At 50.4% G+C, this 14,788-nt stretch overlaps 1 protein-coding gene across 1 annotated transcript in view; it reads right to left on the reverse strand.

Annotated features, from left to right (window-relative positions):
- Window positions 1-5,041: 5,041 nt before the first annotated feature.
- The window catches only part of TXNDC16 (thioredoxin domain containing 16), a 32,707-nt gene continuing 22,960 nt past the window's right edge, over window positions 5,042-14,788 (reverse strand). Inside the window, exons 15-19 of the mRNA XM_009575340.1 lie at window positions 13,680-13,764; window positions 9,214-9,352; window positions 8,430-8,590; window positions 6,688-6,878; window positions 5,042-5,325 (exon numbers count right to left, since the gene is read on the reverse strand). Coding sequence (XP_009573635.1) covers window positions 5,042-5,325; window positions 6,688-6,878; window positions 8,430-8,590; window positions 9,214-9,352; window positions 13,680-13,764 — 860 coding nt within the window. The remainder of the gene's footprint in view (window positions 5,326-6,687; window positions 6,879-8,429; window positions 8,591-9,213; window positions 9,353-13,679; window positions 13,765-14,788) is intronic.

Consider the following 14,788-nt stretch of genomic DNA (forward strand, 5'->3'; position numbering starts at 1 on the left):
CCTTGCCCGTGCTGGGCATGGGGCAGAAGGGATGGAGACCCCATCGCGGCCACCCTGCAAGCTACCGCGGGCAGTGTGGGGTTGGGTGCTGCCGGTACCTGCCCTGGGCCTGCACCAGGAACTGTATTTTTAGCAATGGAAGCGCCAGGCGGAAGAGCCACCCTACGCAACAAGGAAACCTATCCCGCCCAGCCGCCACCCCTTATCTCACATCCCAGCTCCATCCTGCCCCTGCACCCTCCCTTCCCCAGCGCAGCTCCTCTGCCACCTCCAGCCATGCCAATACGGCACTGACCGCTTCCCGTCCCACCCCTGGACCGACGTCTGTCTGCCTGTCTGTCTGTCTCCAGATTCCCCCCAGGTTGCTCCCCACCACCGTGCATCAGCCACTGGTCCTGCCGCAGACCAGCAGGCAGCAAGGGCATCGCGTGGGCTCGGGGAGCTAGGTTGGGTCTGGGCAGGGGGTCCCGCCGAGCCCCCCCCAGGCACTGCCGAGCCATGGGACCCGTCTCCCATCCCCTCGGGCAATGCCAAAGGCACGGGGATCACAGCCCCAGGGTAGCAGGATGGTTTGCATCACCCTTGTAAAATTGGATGACCCCAAAGGTGGGCTGATGTCTGGGCAGGGCAATTTGAGAAAGCTGGAAATCCTCACCCAGCAACTCCGGGCAAACAGCCCCGGCTGCGGCTCCGTCACTGCTGGCAGGGCCCTGCAGCGGGAGAGGGTGCCCCATGGCAGAGATCATGGCCAAGCCGTGCTGAGAGGAACCTGCCAGGTGGCATCTCTGCCAGCCTGAACCACCAAGATGGGATGGAGTGACCGGTCCCCACCATTCCCCAGCCCTGCCAGACCCCCACAGTCCCCACGCAGCACCAGGCACTGATGAGTCCATGAGACGCAAGCCAGCCCGCCAGGTCTACGTCCTGCTTCGCATCCTGGCAGCGCTGCCAGGAATCGCTGGCGCGGCAGCTGCCTGCGCACAGGCAGATGCGTCCTTCCCGTGCCCCCGCTCCTGCCTTGCAACATCTCCCTCCCGGGGGCAATGTCCTCTCCTGTCTCCTCCCTGCTACAGCCTTCTCTTCCGCCGTCCTGCAGCTGTATCCCTATGGCAGAGCCAGATGAGAGCCCAGCCACGGAGCGAGGCTTACCGGGAAGAACTGTGGCCATCAGTGGTCCAGGATGGGCTGAGAACAGCCAATTTGGAAAATTCCCCTTCCACCACAATGACTTGTCTTCACCATCCTCGTTTTGCTCAAAGGGCTGAAAAGCTGGGAGAAACGCCATGATTGCTTCCCAATGTCCCATGGTTTGGAGAGCACCCAGCAGAGACACCAGTGAGAGCAGGTAGGAGCGTGCCAGCTTCTGAGTCAGCTGCAGATGGCATGGGAACCTCCGACCCGTAGCCGGGTCCCCGAGGCTTTCATGATGTTCAATCCACCAGCCCTTGGCCCAGCCACGCAGCAGGCACCCCTGTAACCCTTCCTCTAAAAGCTCTTTAAACATGGAAAACACAACGTGCAGCCTCAATGTTCCCTCCCACTGCTGCTGCAAGCCTTCCTCCCTCCTAACTGATGGTGATGGCTCTGCAGGGCTCATCGAGGATGGCGAAAGACCAATCAGACCACAGCGCACGGAGAATTTCCTATTGTTTCAGACACTAATTTAAATTGTTTTGCTCTGCAGGACAAGCACATAATCCTTTTTTTTTTTTGTGCATCATCATATTATCTTAACAGACACTTGAATACCCCTTGAAAGGCTCCCAAAGTGCACGACGTACGTGCAAATGTCCACCTTTGGTGTATCGCTGAAATAAAGTACCATCAAAAGAAGAGTTTGGTCTGAAGCCATAGTCAATACCGTATCGGTCAGGAAATCTATCAGTTCTTCAGCTCAGCGTACACCTCACTAGTGTCATCTAGGGAGATAGATCTGTGGTTTACCCAAAAAGACATGTCTTTTGGTGTTAAATGGTTGAAAAAGGAGCTGATAGTGCCAGCGTTCATTGTGAACTTGCCTCATTTCAGCATCAGTATGTGCCAAGACACAGAGAAGTGGTAGATACGCACGCGGTCCCCCAGCGATCGCTGGCTGCCTTCCACTTCTTTGCGGGGCGGTGCACGCAGGACGGCATCCCGCTCCTCAAGCCGGGTGGGATGCACCCCATCCCTCGCAGCTGCCCCCCAGGTCCAGAGCTTTCCTTCCTCCGACTCACTCCTCGCTCAAGGCCATAAACACCCACTGAATATTTCGTTCCGCACCGGTCTGTCCCCAGAGCCATAGCTATTAAGACCAAGCAGGAGCGGTTCCTCCAGCGAATGAGCACGCTGTGGGATGCAGACCACAAACTGTCCCCAATATCCCTAACACCTAACAGTTTCTCCCTATATGTACATATCCTGGCACATATATACCTCCATAGATTTCCTTAAGTGCCTGCTTGTGCTACACCATGAAAAAGACATTTCGTATTTAAAAAAAACCCAAACAAACAACAAACTCGAAGCCAGGCCCGTGCACCCTGATGTGGTCCAGGACCCTGACCCGCACCCGTGCTCCCAGTCAGCAGCTCCAGCAAACACAGCTGCTGACCCAGTCTGATGCTAGCAGCGGTGGGACACGGAGCAGCGTGTCCCTTGCCCAAGTCACCCCAGGGGGACCCGCTGCCTGGGCTGGGCTTGGCGGTCCTGGCACCCCCAACCCCAGCCGGGAGGCTCGGGCTGATGGATCCCGCTGTTGATGTGGGGGCTGAAGTCCAGAGCTCCCCAGCCCTCCGGGCTTGCTACAGCCACCGCCCCTGGGAGCGAACAGTCCCTCAGCCACCAGCATCCCCACAGGACCCCACCGGAGAGCCGTTCCTGATCCCCCATCGCTTTGGTGGCAATGCTCCAGCATCGATCAAGCAGCCCTTGGAGAGGCAGCAATTTTCGCAGCCATAATCGAGATGTGGCACTGACCCCTAGTGACAAGCTCCTGCCCCGATGCTGCGCAAGAGACGGGCTGCGATTGAAAAAGGACGCGTGGCCAAGAAAAGCCGGGATGCGGGAATGTCCTCATCTTGCACAAACCCTGCTGAAGGAAGGGATCCTTCTGCTGCAGGGCTCGGCAGGCTGGGGAAACGTTCCCTTAGGGATGCATCCACCCCAGCCCAGGACACCAGCCCCGACGCTGCACTCAAGACAGACGCAGATTGACCGTACTCGAGATAGAATTTATTTTAGACATCAATGACAAGCCCAAATATCGCACTTCACCTGCACCAAGCGGGAGAGCGATGCAGTTACCAGCAGCAGTGGCGTCATCAGGGACAGGATGGGAAATGACCGACGTACAGCTCGTAGAGCCCCGCAGTGTAACGACCTTATACAGCAGAGGAATGACGGGAACTCACGGAGGATCTGTTCGCGCCCTGACCTACCCCCTCCCTTGGGAATACTCAGCTGCATGGCAGGCTCCGATCTGCATGCTACAGTTTATTACTTTAAATACACACATTTTGGCTCTAAGCCTGTCATTAAGTCCAAAAATGGTCTGTTTCAATTAAGGGCTTCAAGGAGAGCCCAGGACTAATGGTCTATTTCTGGGCATTTCAAAATACTCCCAACCATGTGGGCTGCTTGCAGGACGAGAAATACAAACTTTACAATGTTCTAAGCAGTTCCTTACCATCAATTTTTCCCCTCCCCAGTAACTTCAGAGCCGTGAGGAGGGTCCGACCCTCCTGACACATCTCAGCAGTGCTGTGGAAAGGAGCAGATGTTTATTGAAGGGGGTGGGAAGATCGTCATGGCATGAGTGGGATTAGACAAAGCTTCCCTCCAAACACATCCCCAGCCCACATCCCACACTGTTCCGCAGGCTCAGGTCCTCCAGCAAGGAACAACAGACCTTTTGCTGTCCCAAAGAGATGAGCAGAGGCTGGAAAGCCACTTTCCCAGGCCCTGCGTCTCCCCTTCTAGATACGGATGTGAAGCAGGTCCATCCCACATTGGGATAGCCTGTCCCCAGCACCGCCAGCCTTGTCCTTCATCTCCCTCCCCTCGTTTCCGAAGCGCTGGTCTTTCTGCAGACCTCACTCCCCGCACCGTCCTCAGCTTAGGAAGCACCAACCTTGCTGCTCTCACCAAGAGCAAAGAAAAATCGAGGCTGCAAATAACCCCCCGGGCTTGTAACCAAGAAAATGCCAACATTGAGCAAAGCCATCTTCCAACCTGCCTGCCCTTGGGATTTGCTAGCAGATTTTTGTCCCGGCTATTCACGGCTGTTGCGATGACCTGAGCTCTGGTCTTCGTAATAAAACTGCTTTAACCAGATACTCCTCTTACCCCCAGGGATGAACATGCTCACGAATTCGGTTCACAATTCAGGTGTGAATACAAGCGGGTGCCAGTTTAAGCAGCCCTGGAGCGGGTGGCACGCTTCCCCTCCCAGCTCCACATGGTTACAGTGCAGATGTAATCGCTTTTTGAGAGCAGGGCTTGCCGACACACATCAGCAGAGCTGCTACTGCAAGCGGGGAGAGAGAAATATGCTTTTTATCCTGGAATCACTCACCCCTTCCTGCTTGGGTGCAACCAAAGCACCTAGATGAGACATACAGAAACTATAGAGCAGGGCTGCGCTGATTCGACTTTTCCAGCGTAGTTTGTCGCGCAGGCGAGCCTCCAGCGTGCGGTGAGCTCACCCCATCTCTCCCCCAGCTATGGGGCGGGCTGAGCTCCCTTGCAGCAACCTCCCTGCAGATCTGCTCTCGCCGCTTGCTGTGAAATGCAATCCCAACAGCAGCCGGGAGGGCCAAGGTGTGGGGTGTACGGACACGTATCTGGCATCAGAAATCACAGCCACCGTAGAATGGCCAGCACACTGCAGCAGGGAAGTCACACTGAGACTTAGGGGCTGTTTTATCCCTTCACCATTAATTTACAGCTGAAAGCACTCCTCTCCTTGGTGTAAAGGCTCACGGAGGGCTGGGAAAGTGATAAGGTTTTCTGGGTACCGTCCCACATCTTTCACTGCCCCGGGCAGGGGGATGCCCAGCTCTCAGAGCTCGCTATGTCTCTTGCCCTGCTTCTCCCTTGCTGCCAGCCTCGGGGCTGTCCCCCGCAGGTCCCTCCCAGGGGACCCGACTTTCTCTGCGTTGGTCTCCTGGGACGGCTCCTCCTGGACAGCAGTGTCCCCTCCTGGGCTTTCGGGCAGGTGCCGCTCCGGCGTGTCCCCGCGGCGGTGGGAGGTGTGGAGGGGGAGCTCGGGCACGGCTGTCTCCATCATCTGGAGGAAGTCGTAAGCAGGGAGAGGTGGTTTCCAGTCTTCGTCAGACAAGGTACCTGAGAAGTGAACACAGTCCCATGTTAATAAGTTAAGAGTTATGCAGCCCCACTCCACGGACATTCCCCTTTCAAAGGAATTATGGCTTTTTTTGCTCTTCTAGCGAAAGCAAAATTAAAGATCATTTCTTAAAGATCACCCTCTTTCCTCCAAAACTACTAACGCCAGCCAAATTAAACCCGCCAAATGTGCATTAATGTTTACTGGAGCTGGCCAAGGCTCCGCTCCCCAAAGGCTATGGGGATCCCTCTGTCCTCCGACACCCCCACTGCAAAGGTCACACTGGGTGTCTGTCCACCAGTGGGTGGATGTTTCACTCAGGTCTCAGATAACTGCGTTAATGACTGCGCGTTACTGAGACGCCATTAGGAGTGAGGGGAGACTGCTGTCTATACGGGGAGGAAGCGGTCCCATTATGTGAGGATGCTCTTTAATTTATGCTTTTAAGACTGACCACACGGTTTGTAGCACTTAAAAGCTTGAGGAAGGAGGTGGTGCAGTGAGCTGCTCAGCCATCAGCTCACCCCTGAAAACTAAAGTCCCTATCTAGAAACCTAAATGACAGCCAGGTGCCTTTAGCAGTGGCGATGGAAAGAGGTGTGGGAGGACGGCTGGCTCACGGGGTTCTCGCAGCGATTACTGGGTCAGAAATGGTGTCTTCAGCTCCGGTGAGAGCCTACACATCCTCCCCCAGCAGGCTGGTGCCAGCTTTTGGAAACACTTGCTTTGAAAGGCTCATTTTAAAATTCACAAGGATCAAGTGGCATCAACCCCATCGCCTTTCCGGAGCCTGGAGCAGGCTGGCAGCTGGCAATTCCCAAGATCCCTATAGCACCTATGGCTACGCATAACACATGAGGAATCTGTGCTGCCTTCCTCCAAAGCTTCAGTGGGCTGATCAAGGCAGAAGAGACGCAATGAAAAGCTTCACGGTAGAAGCCAACTCTTTATGTCCCGAAGACCACAGCAAAGCACCAGCTTCCTTATCCTCTCCCATTCAAAGAAATGCTGGAAGGTGCCTAAAGAGCAGCTATTTCTGATGCTGACAACTGGGAGTCAGGAGACTTTTTATTAGCAAGCTGTGTTTCAGTAGGTCTGTTCGCAGGAACCGGAGAGCACAGCCAGGTTTGGGGAACTATTCACGCTTGGCTCTGAACATTAAACAGTTCCGAAGCAAACTTGTGAGTGCGGGTATTCTCTTCTGGCCGGACTATTTGTACTTCTCCAGGTCAAACTAGCATAGCTAGTTTTTCCATCATTAAATTCCAGGGCAGACAATTTATTGCGTGTAGCATCTTCTCATAAACAGACCGGAGCTAACAGTGCGTGCTTAGGAACGTTACAAACGCGTGTCCACTTACTGCTGGGAATCTCCAGTCCTGCTTTTAGCTTCTCCAGCCAAGACAAGATGTTCATTTCAGTGATGGACTGCTCTGATGGGAACTTGAATACCTGACCTCCGGCATGAAGATTCACCCAGATGAGAACAGGCAGCGAAGGCATGGTGGCAAAATACGCCTTCAAGATCCCGTGTCCCACTGGAGTCTTCTTTCTGTTGGGAAGAAGAGATTCAACTTGCTCACCAGCGGTTTGGCAGCACAACAGGACCGACAGCCAAGCAAGCACCAAACCCCTTGGGCCACATCCAGCAAAGCACAGAGTTTTGCCTATGGGACAGCTGTAGAAGCTTATCGCATTATTTATAAGCTCAATGCCTTAGGCAAGCCATTAGGGTCCAAGGGAGAGGGAGCGGACAGCAGATTAGATGTGTAAAGAAATCCTTGAGCAGGAGGAGCTGGGGCAAACTCTGTAGGAGGGTGTGAAATGTTCTTCACCCTAAGTTTTTAAGAACAGGTGAGACAGGAGCGGGACAGATCCCGCAGCCGCCCAGTGCTTAGCCCCTGTTTACTGGGAGAGCTACCAGCTCCCTCCAGCCCAGCTGCTGCCACCGCCCCACGGCTGCAGCAAGCCCGCAGGGGACGGAGAGCTGGGGCAGAGGGCTGTGCTCCGGCGGTCCAGCCCCTGAGGTGGTTCCCCACAGCCCGAGGAGCTGGAAGAGCAACATCCCCAAGCGACACAGAGAGCCAAACATCGAGATGGAGGGACAGCAAGCCCGTGGAGATGTGGAGTCCTTCCGGCACTATTTTCAGGCTGAGAGTGATCCTCGAGGTCTGAGCTGGCTCTTGCCATGGGAATGAGGTCCTCTTTCTAGGATTATGCTACTCTTTCTGAGCCATATTCTGCCCTCTTTTGTGGCAATGCCTTTTGTTCTGTCAAAAGACAGCTTTTTCTTTCTCAGGAAGGGAGAGCAAAGGCAGATGTGTAGGTGGGGAAGTTCCAGGGGATCTCGTTTCTTGTGCATTACTGGCAAACAAATCGTCTTCTCTTTGAGAACATGTGCATTCCCCGTTAGCTAAACTTCAGCCCACGCTGAGAGACGCTTCCCAGACTTCAAAGCACATTATGATTAAGACAGTGAGGTGTCTCTGGGCTTGGGCAAAACAAACAGAGGCTAAAAATTGAAAACGCAACTAGGGAGGGGAAGATTAAAAAAAATCCGCTCTCCTACAACTTTCTATTTCTTAGCTCCTGGATTCATTTTGTTTCTTGAATAATTTTTAAGTTTGCGTTATGGGGCTGCTTCTGGCTGTCCCTTCTTCTGAAAACTTTCTTTCTCCCAGTCAACAACCAGTAATTGTCCTGCTGTGCTTCCCTCTAATTGTTGATGGAAAAATCACCATAAGACTCCAGGAGGGCAATTTTTTTTCTCCCACATGTGACAAAAATACAAATAACACCAGAGCCAGGGTCAAGCTACTATGCAATATCTTTGAGAACATTTTAGTCTACTGAAAATTATTTCTGCAATCAATTAAACATTTACTAGTTTTACTTGGTCATGCAATTTTGCTGCTGCCCAGAACACATACTGAATCATTGCTAAATGATTTGACCTCCCATGACAACTCATGACAACTTCAGACCGAATAATCACATTACCAGCTAGATAGCGGTTTCAGTAATTGCAGGCTCAGTTTTTTCTTGCCCTGAAATGCTAAGAGTGAGCTAACGGAAAGAAGAAAAGAGGTTTTTACACACTTACAAGTTCAACCAGCAAGCCACAAATGCTGGCTGGGGTCTTCCTTTTGCCAGCTTCAGCATTTCCTTGCTTTCCATTTGACCGATGTCACCATCGCTGAACAAGATGAGGAAGGGCTTTCTGAGTTGCAAGTAGCGGGGCAGATTTTGCACGGTGATTTCTGGCTGCAAGACATCAAAACAAGAAGTTGGGGTTTATGGGGAGGAGAGAGCAGGACAAAATTAGACTTTCTGTCCTTACGTGAGGGGTTCAGGGACTAAGCAAGGCTGGAGGGTTCATGTTGAACGCAAGCAGCTTGAAAACAAGCGTGGGTGCCGGGATCTTGGTGCACGTTGGAAATGTCTACGCCCAACCCTGCCCATCGCATGCCAAGTCTGTCTGAGCCGCTGTGCACTCTGAGATGAAGGGATGTGAGCAGAGAAGGCAGAAGCAAGGCCAACTCAGCCCAGCCCCACGTGTTATGGCTATAACCAGTCTCTGAAAGGCATGTGCAAGAGGCAGGGAGCAGACCCTGCGAGAGACCAAGCCGCCACAGCAGCGGGTCTGTGACTATGAGCACAAGCCGGTCAATCGATTCCCAGGGTCTCCTCCCACGAGACCACACAGCAAACAGGAGATTTCTGTCCAGACTGTCTGATCCAAGCCATAAAATTTAAAAACAAACGTAACTCAGCATGATAAAAATAATGAGCAAACATATTTATTTTGCACAGCTCCACGCTATAATCAGTGATTCTGCAAATGACCGCAATGGAAAAAGGACACTTGGTTTTTCTTTTTTACTTACAAAAATGTCCAGCAATTCACATCTGATCATCTGCACCATGTCCTGCGCGCTCTGTTTGGACAAAGCGATGCCTTCCACGCTCCGACCTCTGCTCCTGGCAAGGAGGAGGGCTGGGGGAGACACCGCGTATTTACGGGATCTGAAAAAGAGGGAGGGTAACAAGAACTGGCTGGGGGGATTTGGCACGCACCAAATCTGCAGCACGCAGAGCTGGCAGCCCCATGGTGAAAAGTGGGGAGAGGGATGCAGGGGAGGGAAAAGCTGCTCTCAGAGGCACAGGAACCTGCAGGAGGAAAGGGATGTGTTCCCCATCACCCCCTCTCCAGCCCCTGCATAGTCCTGTTTTGATGGGGAGAGACGGGGCTGACGTGTTCCCTCGTCCCCTTCTGAAACAAGCACTTAACCAGCTTGCACAAGATGCTAAATACAGAGACACACACAAACAGCACTTTCTTCTGCAGAAAGACATCAGCAGCTAAATAATAGGGAAAATCCAAACCACCACCATCTAAACTGTTTGCTGGCACTTCTCTTTCATTTTCACACCTAAGGTTAGGTGGTGCAAATACCCACCCAGTGCTTTACTCTGCCTCCCAAGCCATAGGGAACAGAAGGTCTTAGACTCCATCTGAGGGACATCAACCTACATGAAATAAGCTCCAGGAGATCTGATTCTTGGCTTGGTGAACACGGGCAATTTTGCTGAAGTCCAGCCCTGCTTTAGAGCAACACACAGAGCCTCCACGCGTATATTCTTGGTGGAGAAGCCAGCTCATCCTTTGTTCCCCAATGTTCTTCTGGTAAGAGGGTTCAAGGGTATTTAAAGAAAAACTGAGAAGGTGGAAAGAGCAAAAATAGGAGAAGTCTGAGCAATGAAAGGGCAGGGGGCACACCAAGATGGGAGAGCAATGTTCTGGAAGTTTGAGGAACTTCAGTCCTGAAGGCTCCAGATGTCAGTGCCCAGAGGAAGGGCGCGATGGAGGAAGTCAGCTGCCTCAACAGTTTTTTTGGGGATGTCTGTAGTTTTATTTTTGAAAGGCTGCTGGCAATTTTTCAAAGGCTGTGACACCAGAACTGCTGGGAAAGTGAGTGAGGTGAAAGGACGTTTTGGGTTGTGGAGGTCGGGAGGTGGAAAGCCTTTGATTCCCTTTTCAAAAGTAATCTGGTCCATGGGTTTTTTTTCCCCCTATGAGAAAGATGCAACACAGACTCAGCTTACTGCAAAACAAACTACTTATTTTTAATGAAAGGCAGCTCATAGAAAAGTCATGTTACAACCTATTGCACTTCCCTCCACGGTTTGCTCAGGCAAGTTCAGTTTGGACGCTTATGTTAGCAGTTCTGAACGGGATGGAGATTTGTTCAAATTTGCTTTAAAAATCTCAGTGTTTGGTGTTTTAGGTCATCAATGACAAAGCAAGCGGGGGAAACTGCAGATAACACACTTCCATGATGTTCAGCTCATACGTAGGCCTTTCACTTCCTCCATCACAGCGCTTACCTGTCTGGAAATAATACACCCACTGCAAATTTCTAAGGGGCACCCCAGATCTGCACCGATGTCTGGATAAAGAGCAGCAGTAATGAATGACCATAGACTTTCCTGAGGCCTTCAAATGTTGTGAATCCATTGCTAAACTGGTCTTGGATTTATCTGAGCCATTTCAGCTTTTTTAATGTATCTTCGTAAATCCAGCCCCGAGCTAAGCTTTCCCTTTTCTGTCTGGGCTCCCAAGCTCTGCTACTCAAAGAAGTTGAGTCTCACACCTCTGGTCATGGCTGGGAATCCTCTGAGCTATTAGGAAGATCCTTAACTTTCCTCTCTGTTGTTTTTCATTGATTAAGAATGGAAAAACCCTAGAAAATGTTTAAATTCAGGGATTTTGAACTTCTCAAACTTCCACAGGTTTTAAAGAGACTCTCTGACTTCATCATGTCTCAGAGGAGGTAAGGAATCTTGCTCCCTACGTCTAAATACATCAACTTCTTCAGCAGCCTTTGATAAGGAAGTTTCTTATATACTGCCAGAAAACCCCATCTAGTCTACCCTGAAATCACTTCTCATCTTACTGGTACCAAGTGGTTGTATTGTTGCTTACAACAGCTTTCTATTTATATAGCAGGGGCATTCGATGGGTAATATGAGGCTTGCATTTAAATCAAAAACATCTGCAAACAAATACTTGGCAGGGATCTATGACATCTAAGTATTTGAGAAATAAATAATGACTTCATTCAAAGCATTTCTTCCTTAATGCTTTTTCTTTTTTCATCAGTTATCAACCGAGCAGGTGCTTGCTGAGCAAACAGTTTTGCTAACAACATTCTTTGTGTATTTTGTATACCTTTTTCTCTGGGAAGAGGAGACTCAGCTTTCCGTGACCTGGGAGCCACAAACATTTCCTCCTCGAGCGTTTAGCAGAAGAATAGCTTTTCTTTTCTTAAGAAGGGAAGTGAGCCTGGCTCTTGCATAAGGAATTCCTGTAAGTGTTTACTTACAGTTGAGAAGATGACCATCTACAGTAGCTTCACCCACAAATCACAGCCAAAATCCAAACTTGGCAGAATGAGTATCTATATAAACTGTATTAACTATTCCAACTGAACAGGAGCACGCTGCAGACTGCGGCTGAAGCAGGAGGACAGAGGTGTATTCTCGTATGTCATTGCTGAGAGAACACAGGCTTTTTCTACTGGTATCTTGTTTTGTAAGATCACCCTGCCCTTCTTTGGTTTTTTTTTTCCTTCTATCAGCTGGGCTGAGATCCTTAGGGGAGAAAAGTCTTTTACCTTGGGGGGTCAGGTTTTTCACCCTGATGCTGCTGGTTGTGACTTCTGTACCTGCCATCCCCCTACCCCAGCACTGGACAAGCCTAGCACTGCCTCACCTCTAAGACCTGACCACAGCTGGTGCTTTGAGCACGGTTTGGTTAATAGAGATGTACTACCAAGATATTTGCATTTTTATTCTCTGTGCATACCACAAAAATGTCCATGTCTCATCAGACATGCTAGAGTTGCATCACATCTGTAAGAAACTAATGAAAACAATTCACTGTTGCAATACTGGCTGTTAAACCCACACCTGGAAAACAGGCCAAGGACTTTCTGGGATTTTTAACTCTGCCTTGATAGCTAATTCCTGATGGAAATGAGATGCCAGGACAAGCTGAAGATTCCCCCTGGATCTAGCTGCATTTATAGGCACTGAAGCATCTCTCGCAGTCTAATCCAAAGCACTTTGCCCCTTGCTGGAGTGAGTCTTAATGACACAGTTAAGTGCATGGACTGACACACGCTCAGATCCCATTAGCTCCGATTTGGCTTAAGCTAGGGCTGCAATTGATGATCTTATTCAATCAGGAACCAACCAAGAAAGGCTTGACTTTGCCTTTACCATATTTACAGGAGGAAGGCTGCCATATTTTTCCAGCAATTTTCCTCCAGAAAGAGGGTGCACCCACCCCAAAGCTCTGTCTGGAAATGGTGGTAATGTCTTGCTCTGGCCAAGGGGAGGGAAATGGGTGGGCACATCTTTCAAGAAAAAAAAGATTCACAGTAAGATTAACTGGTGAAAAGACAGAGGTAGGTTCTTCCACATCCTTGGCAGTCTCACAGCCAGCTGCAAGTGCCCACCAAGAAGCTGGATGAGACCAAAGGGGTTTAACGCCTTTCACCATGCTGCAGAAAGGCTGACTGCTCCACACCAAAGCAGCTCCATGGAAAGAAAGCATTTATTTCAGGGCTTTCAAACCATTCTCCAGCACCCAGACACAATGCCCATCCACCGCTAGCCAAAAAAGTCTGCAAGTAGTCACAAGCAGCCTCTCTTTTGGCTGCTCTTGGCAACCATCAGAGCAAGACTCACATTTACACCCCTGGCTTTGCAGCAACCCCCTTATGCTCCCCCTCCCCATCCCGACCTCACAGGCACTTTCCCAGCATCAGGGCAGGGAAGAGGAGACGAGAAGGTGAAGGGACTGCAGAAAGAGGAAGACCAGTAACAATTTGTCACTTCTTTCTGATGGAAAGGGAAGGGCAAAACTGTTTTTTCTTCCTCACATACTGATTCAAGCCAGAGGGTATCATTTCTCCAGCCCGATTTTTTCCCCTTATAAATTTGGTCCTGTTTGTATGAGGAACCCAAGAGATGCATGCGGGGCTAGCACAGCTGGAGGACTGAAAATACCTAGAGTGAACTTGAACAGCAGGAAAGGAGATGACCGTTCATTACACCAGGGCTAAATGAGTTGACCGTGGACAGGTTGTAAATCAGTGGCAGAGCCAGGGCTACATCTCTCTCTGGCTGAGTCCTGACCAATCTCCCTACAGGACTAAGTCACTCATAGCTTTTTGGGGCTGCTGTTAAACACTCAGCATGGACAGTGACGCTTGCTGTAGGCATTGGCTTTCACTAAATGCAGATCAGCTTGAATTCTCACCAAAGAAAAAGAGAAACAACTTACAAAGCCAAGCCATCATCTTCAAAATACATCCCCATCGTTACATGGCCACTTAAGATGTTTCCTGCCTCTTCGAAAGCTTCCCTGGCTGTAAAAAAGACAAACATATAAAAATAAACAATAGAAAGAGAAGTGTCAGCTTCCTCCTGGAAACCAAATCGCTGTCTGCGTACATAACACCCTCCCACAGCAAATTGTCTGTGGGGAACAAAACTACGATTAGAGGCTCATGAGAAATGGATGCGTCTCATGGCCGCAGGCTATGGGAGGAGGAGTTGGCAGCAGCCAAAAGGATCAGAAGGAAAGTTCCTCCTTATTATGAGAACAGTATTTGCTCTTCAGCCACCAGCACTGAGTTTCCAGGATCTGCACGACAGAGGCACTGATGGAAAATGAAATGTCTTTAAGGACTTAGTCCATAAGTGTTCTTAGAAACAGGAGACCAATTATAAGTCTAAATAGAAATCTTATAAATCCCACTGACCTTTCGGAAATGACTGATTGATGACTTAACTGGAGCAGTGCTAAGTGCCCAGCAGATAAACCAACCTCTCCAAGTGTCTTTTGGTTTTATCCAGTCAGAGCAGGGTCTGTTACAGGCATCCAGCTAGGATAGGGAGGATCAAAAAGCTAAATGCCTTGCAGAAACAGCGTGCTCCACCGCTTTGTGCAGCTGCAAAGAGAGGGCAGCACCTCTGCCGTCGCAGCTCAGCATAAACGCACGTGCAGCGGCTGCTGGGGTCCATCGCTCGCCTTATGGAGATGGCGAGGTCAGGTAGAGGATGGGGAGGAAAGGACTGGGTTGGGGCTCTCTTCATCCATCACAACTGAATCTATGAGAGACTGAGAGCAGAGCCCTGAAATGAAGCTGACTCCAGAGCTGGTTTATGCCCTTATAAAACATCCTCAGTTTTAGGCAGCTGGATCCATGGGAGAGGCAAGCTTTGTGAGAACATGCAAGCCATAGTGTGTGAGCTTGTAAAATACAGATCAGAGTTTTGATCAGAGATCAAAACTGCTGCTGCCAAAGGTAGAGTGAAAATGGGGCGGATTTCAACACCACCACCCCTCCCCCTTTCTATTGAGCAACTGAAAGCAACAAAAAAGGCTCT

Source organism: Fulmarus glacialis, unplaced genomic scaffold, assembly GCF_000690835.1.
Source record: "Fulmarus glacialis isolate BGI_N327 unplaced genomic scaffold, ASM69083v1 scaffold26913, whole genome shotgun sequence".
In the NCBI taxonomy this organism is placed as follows: domain Eukaryota; kingdom Metazoa; phylum Chordata; class Aves; order Procellariiformes; family Procellariidae; genus Fulmarus; species Fulmarus glacialis.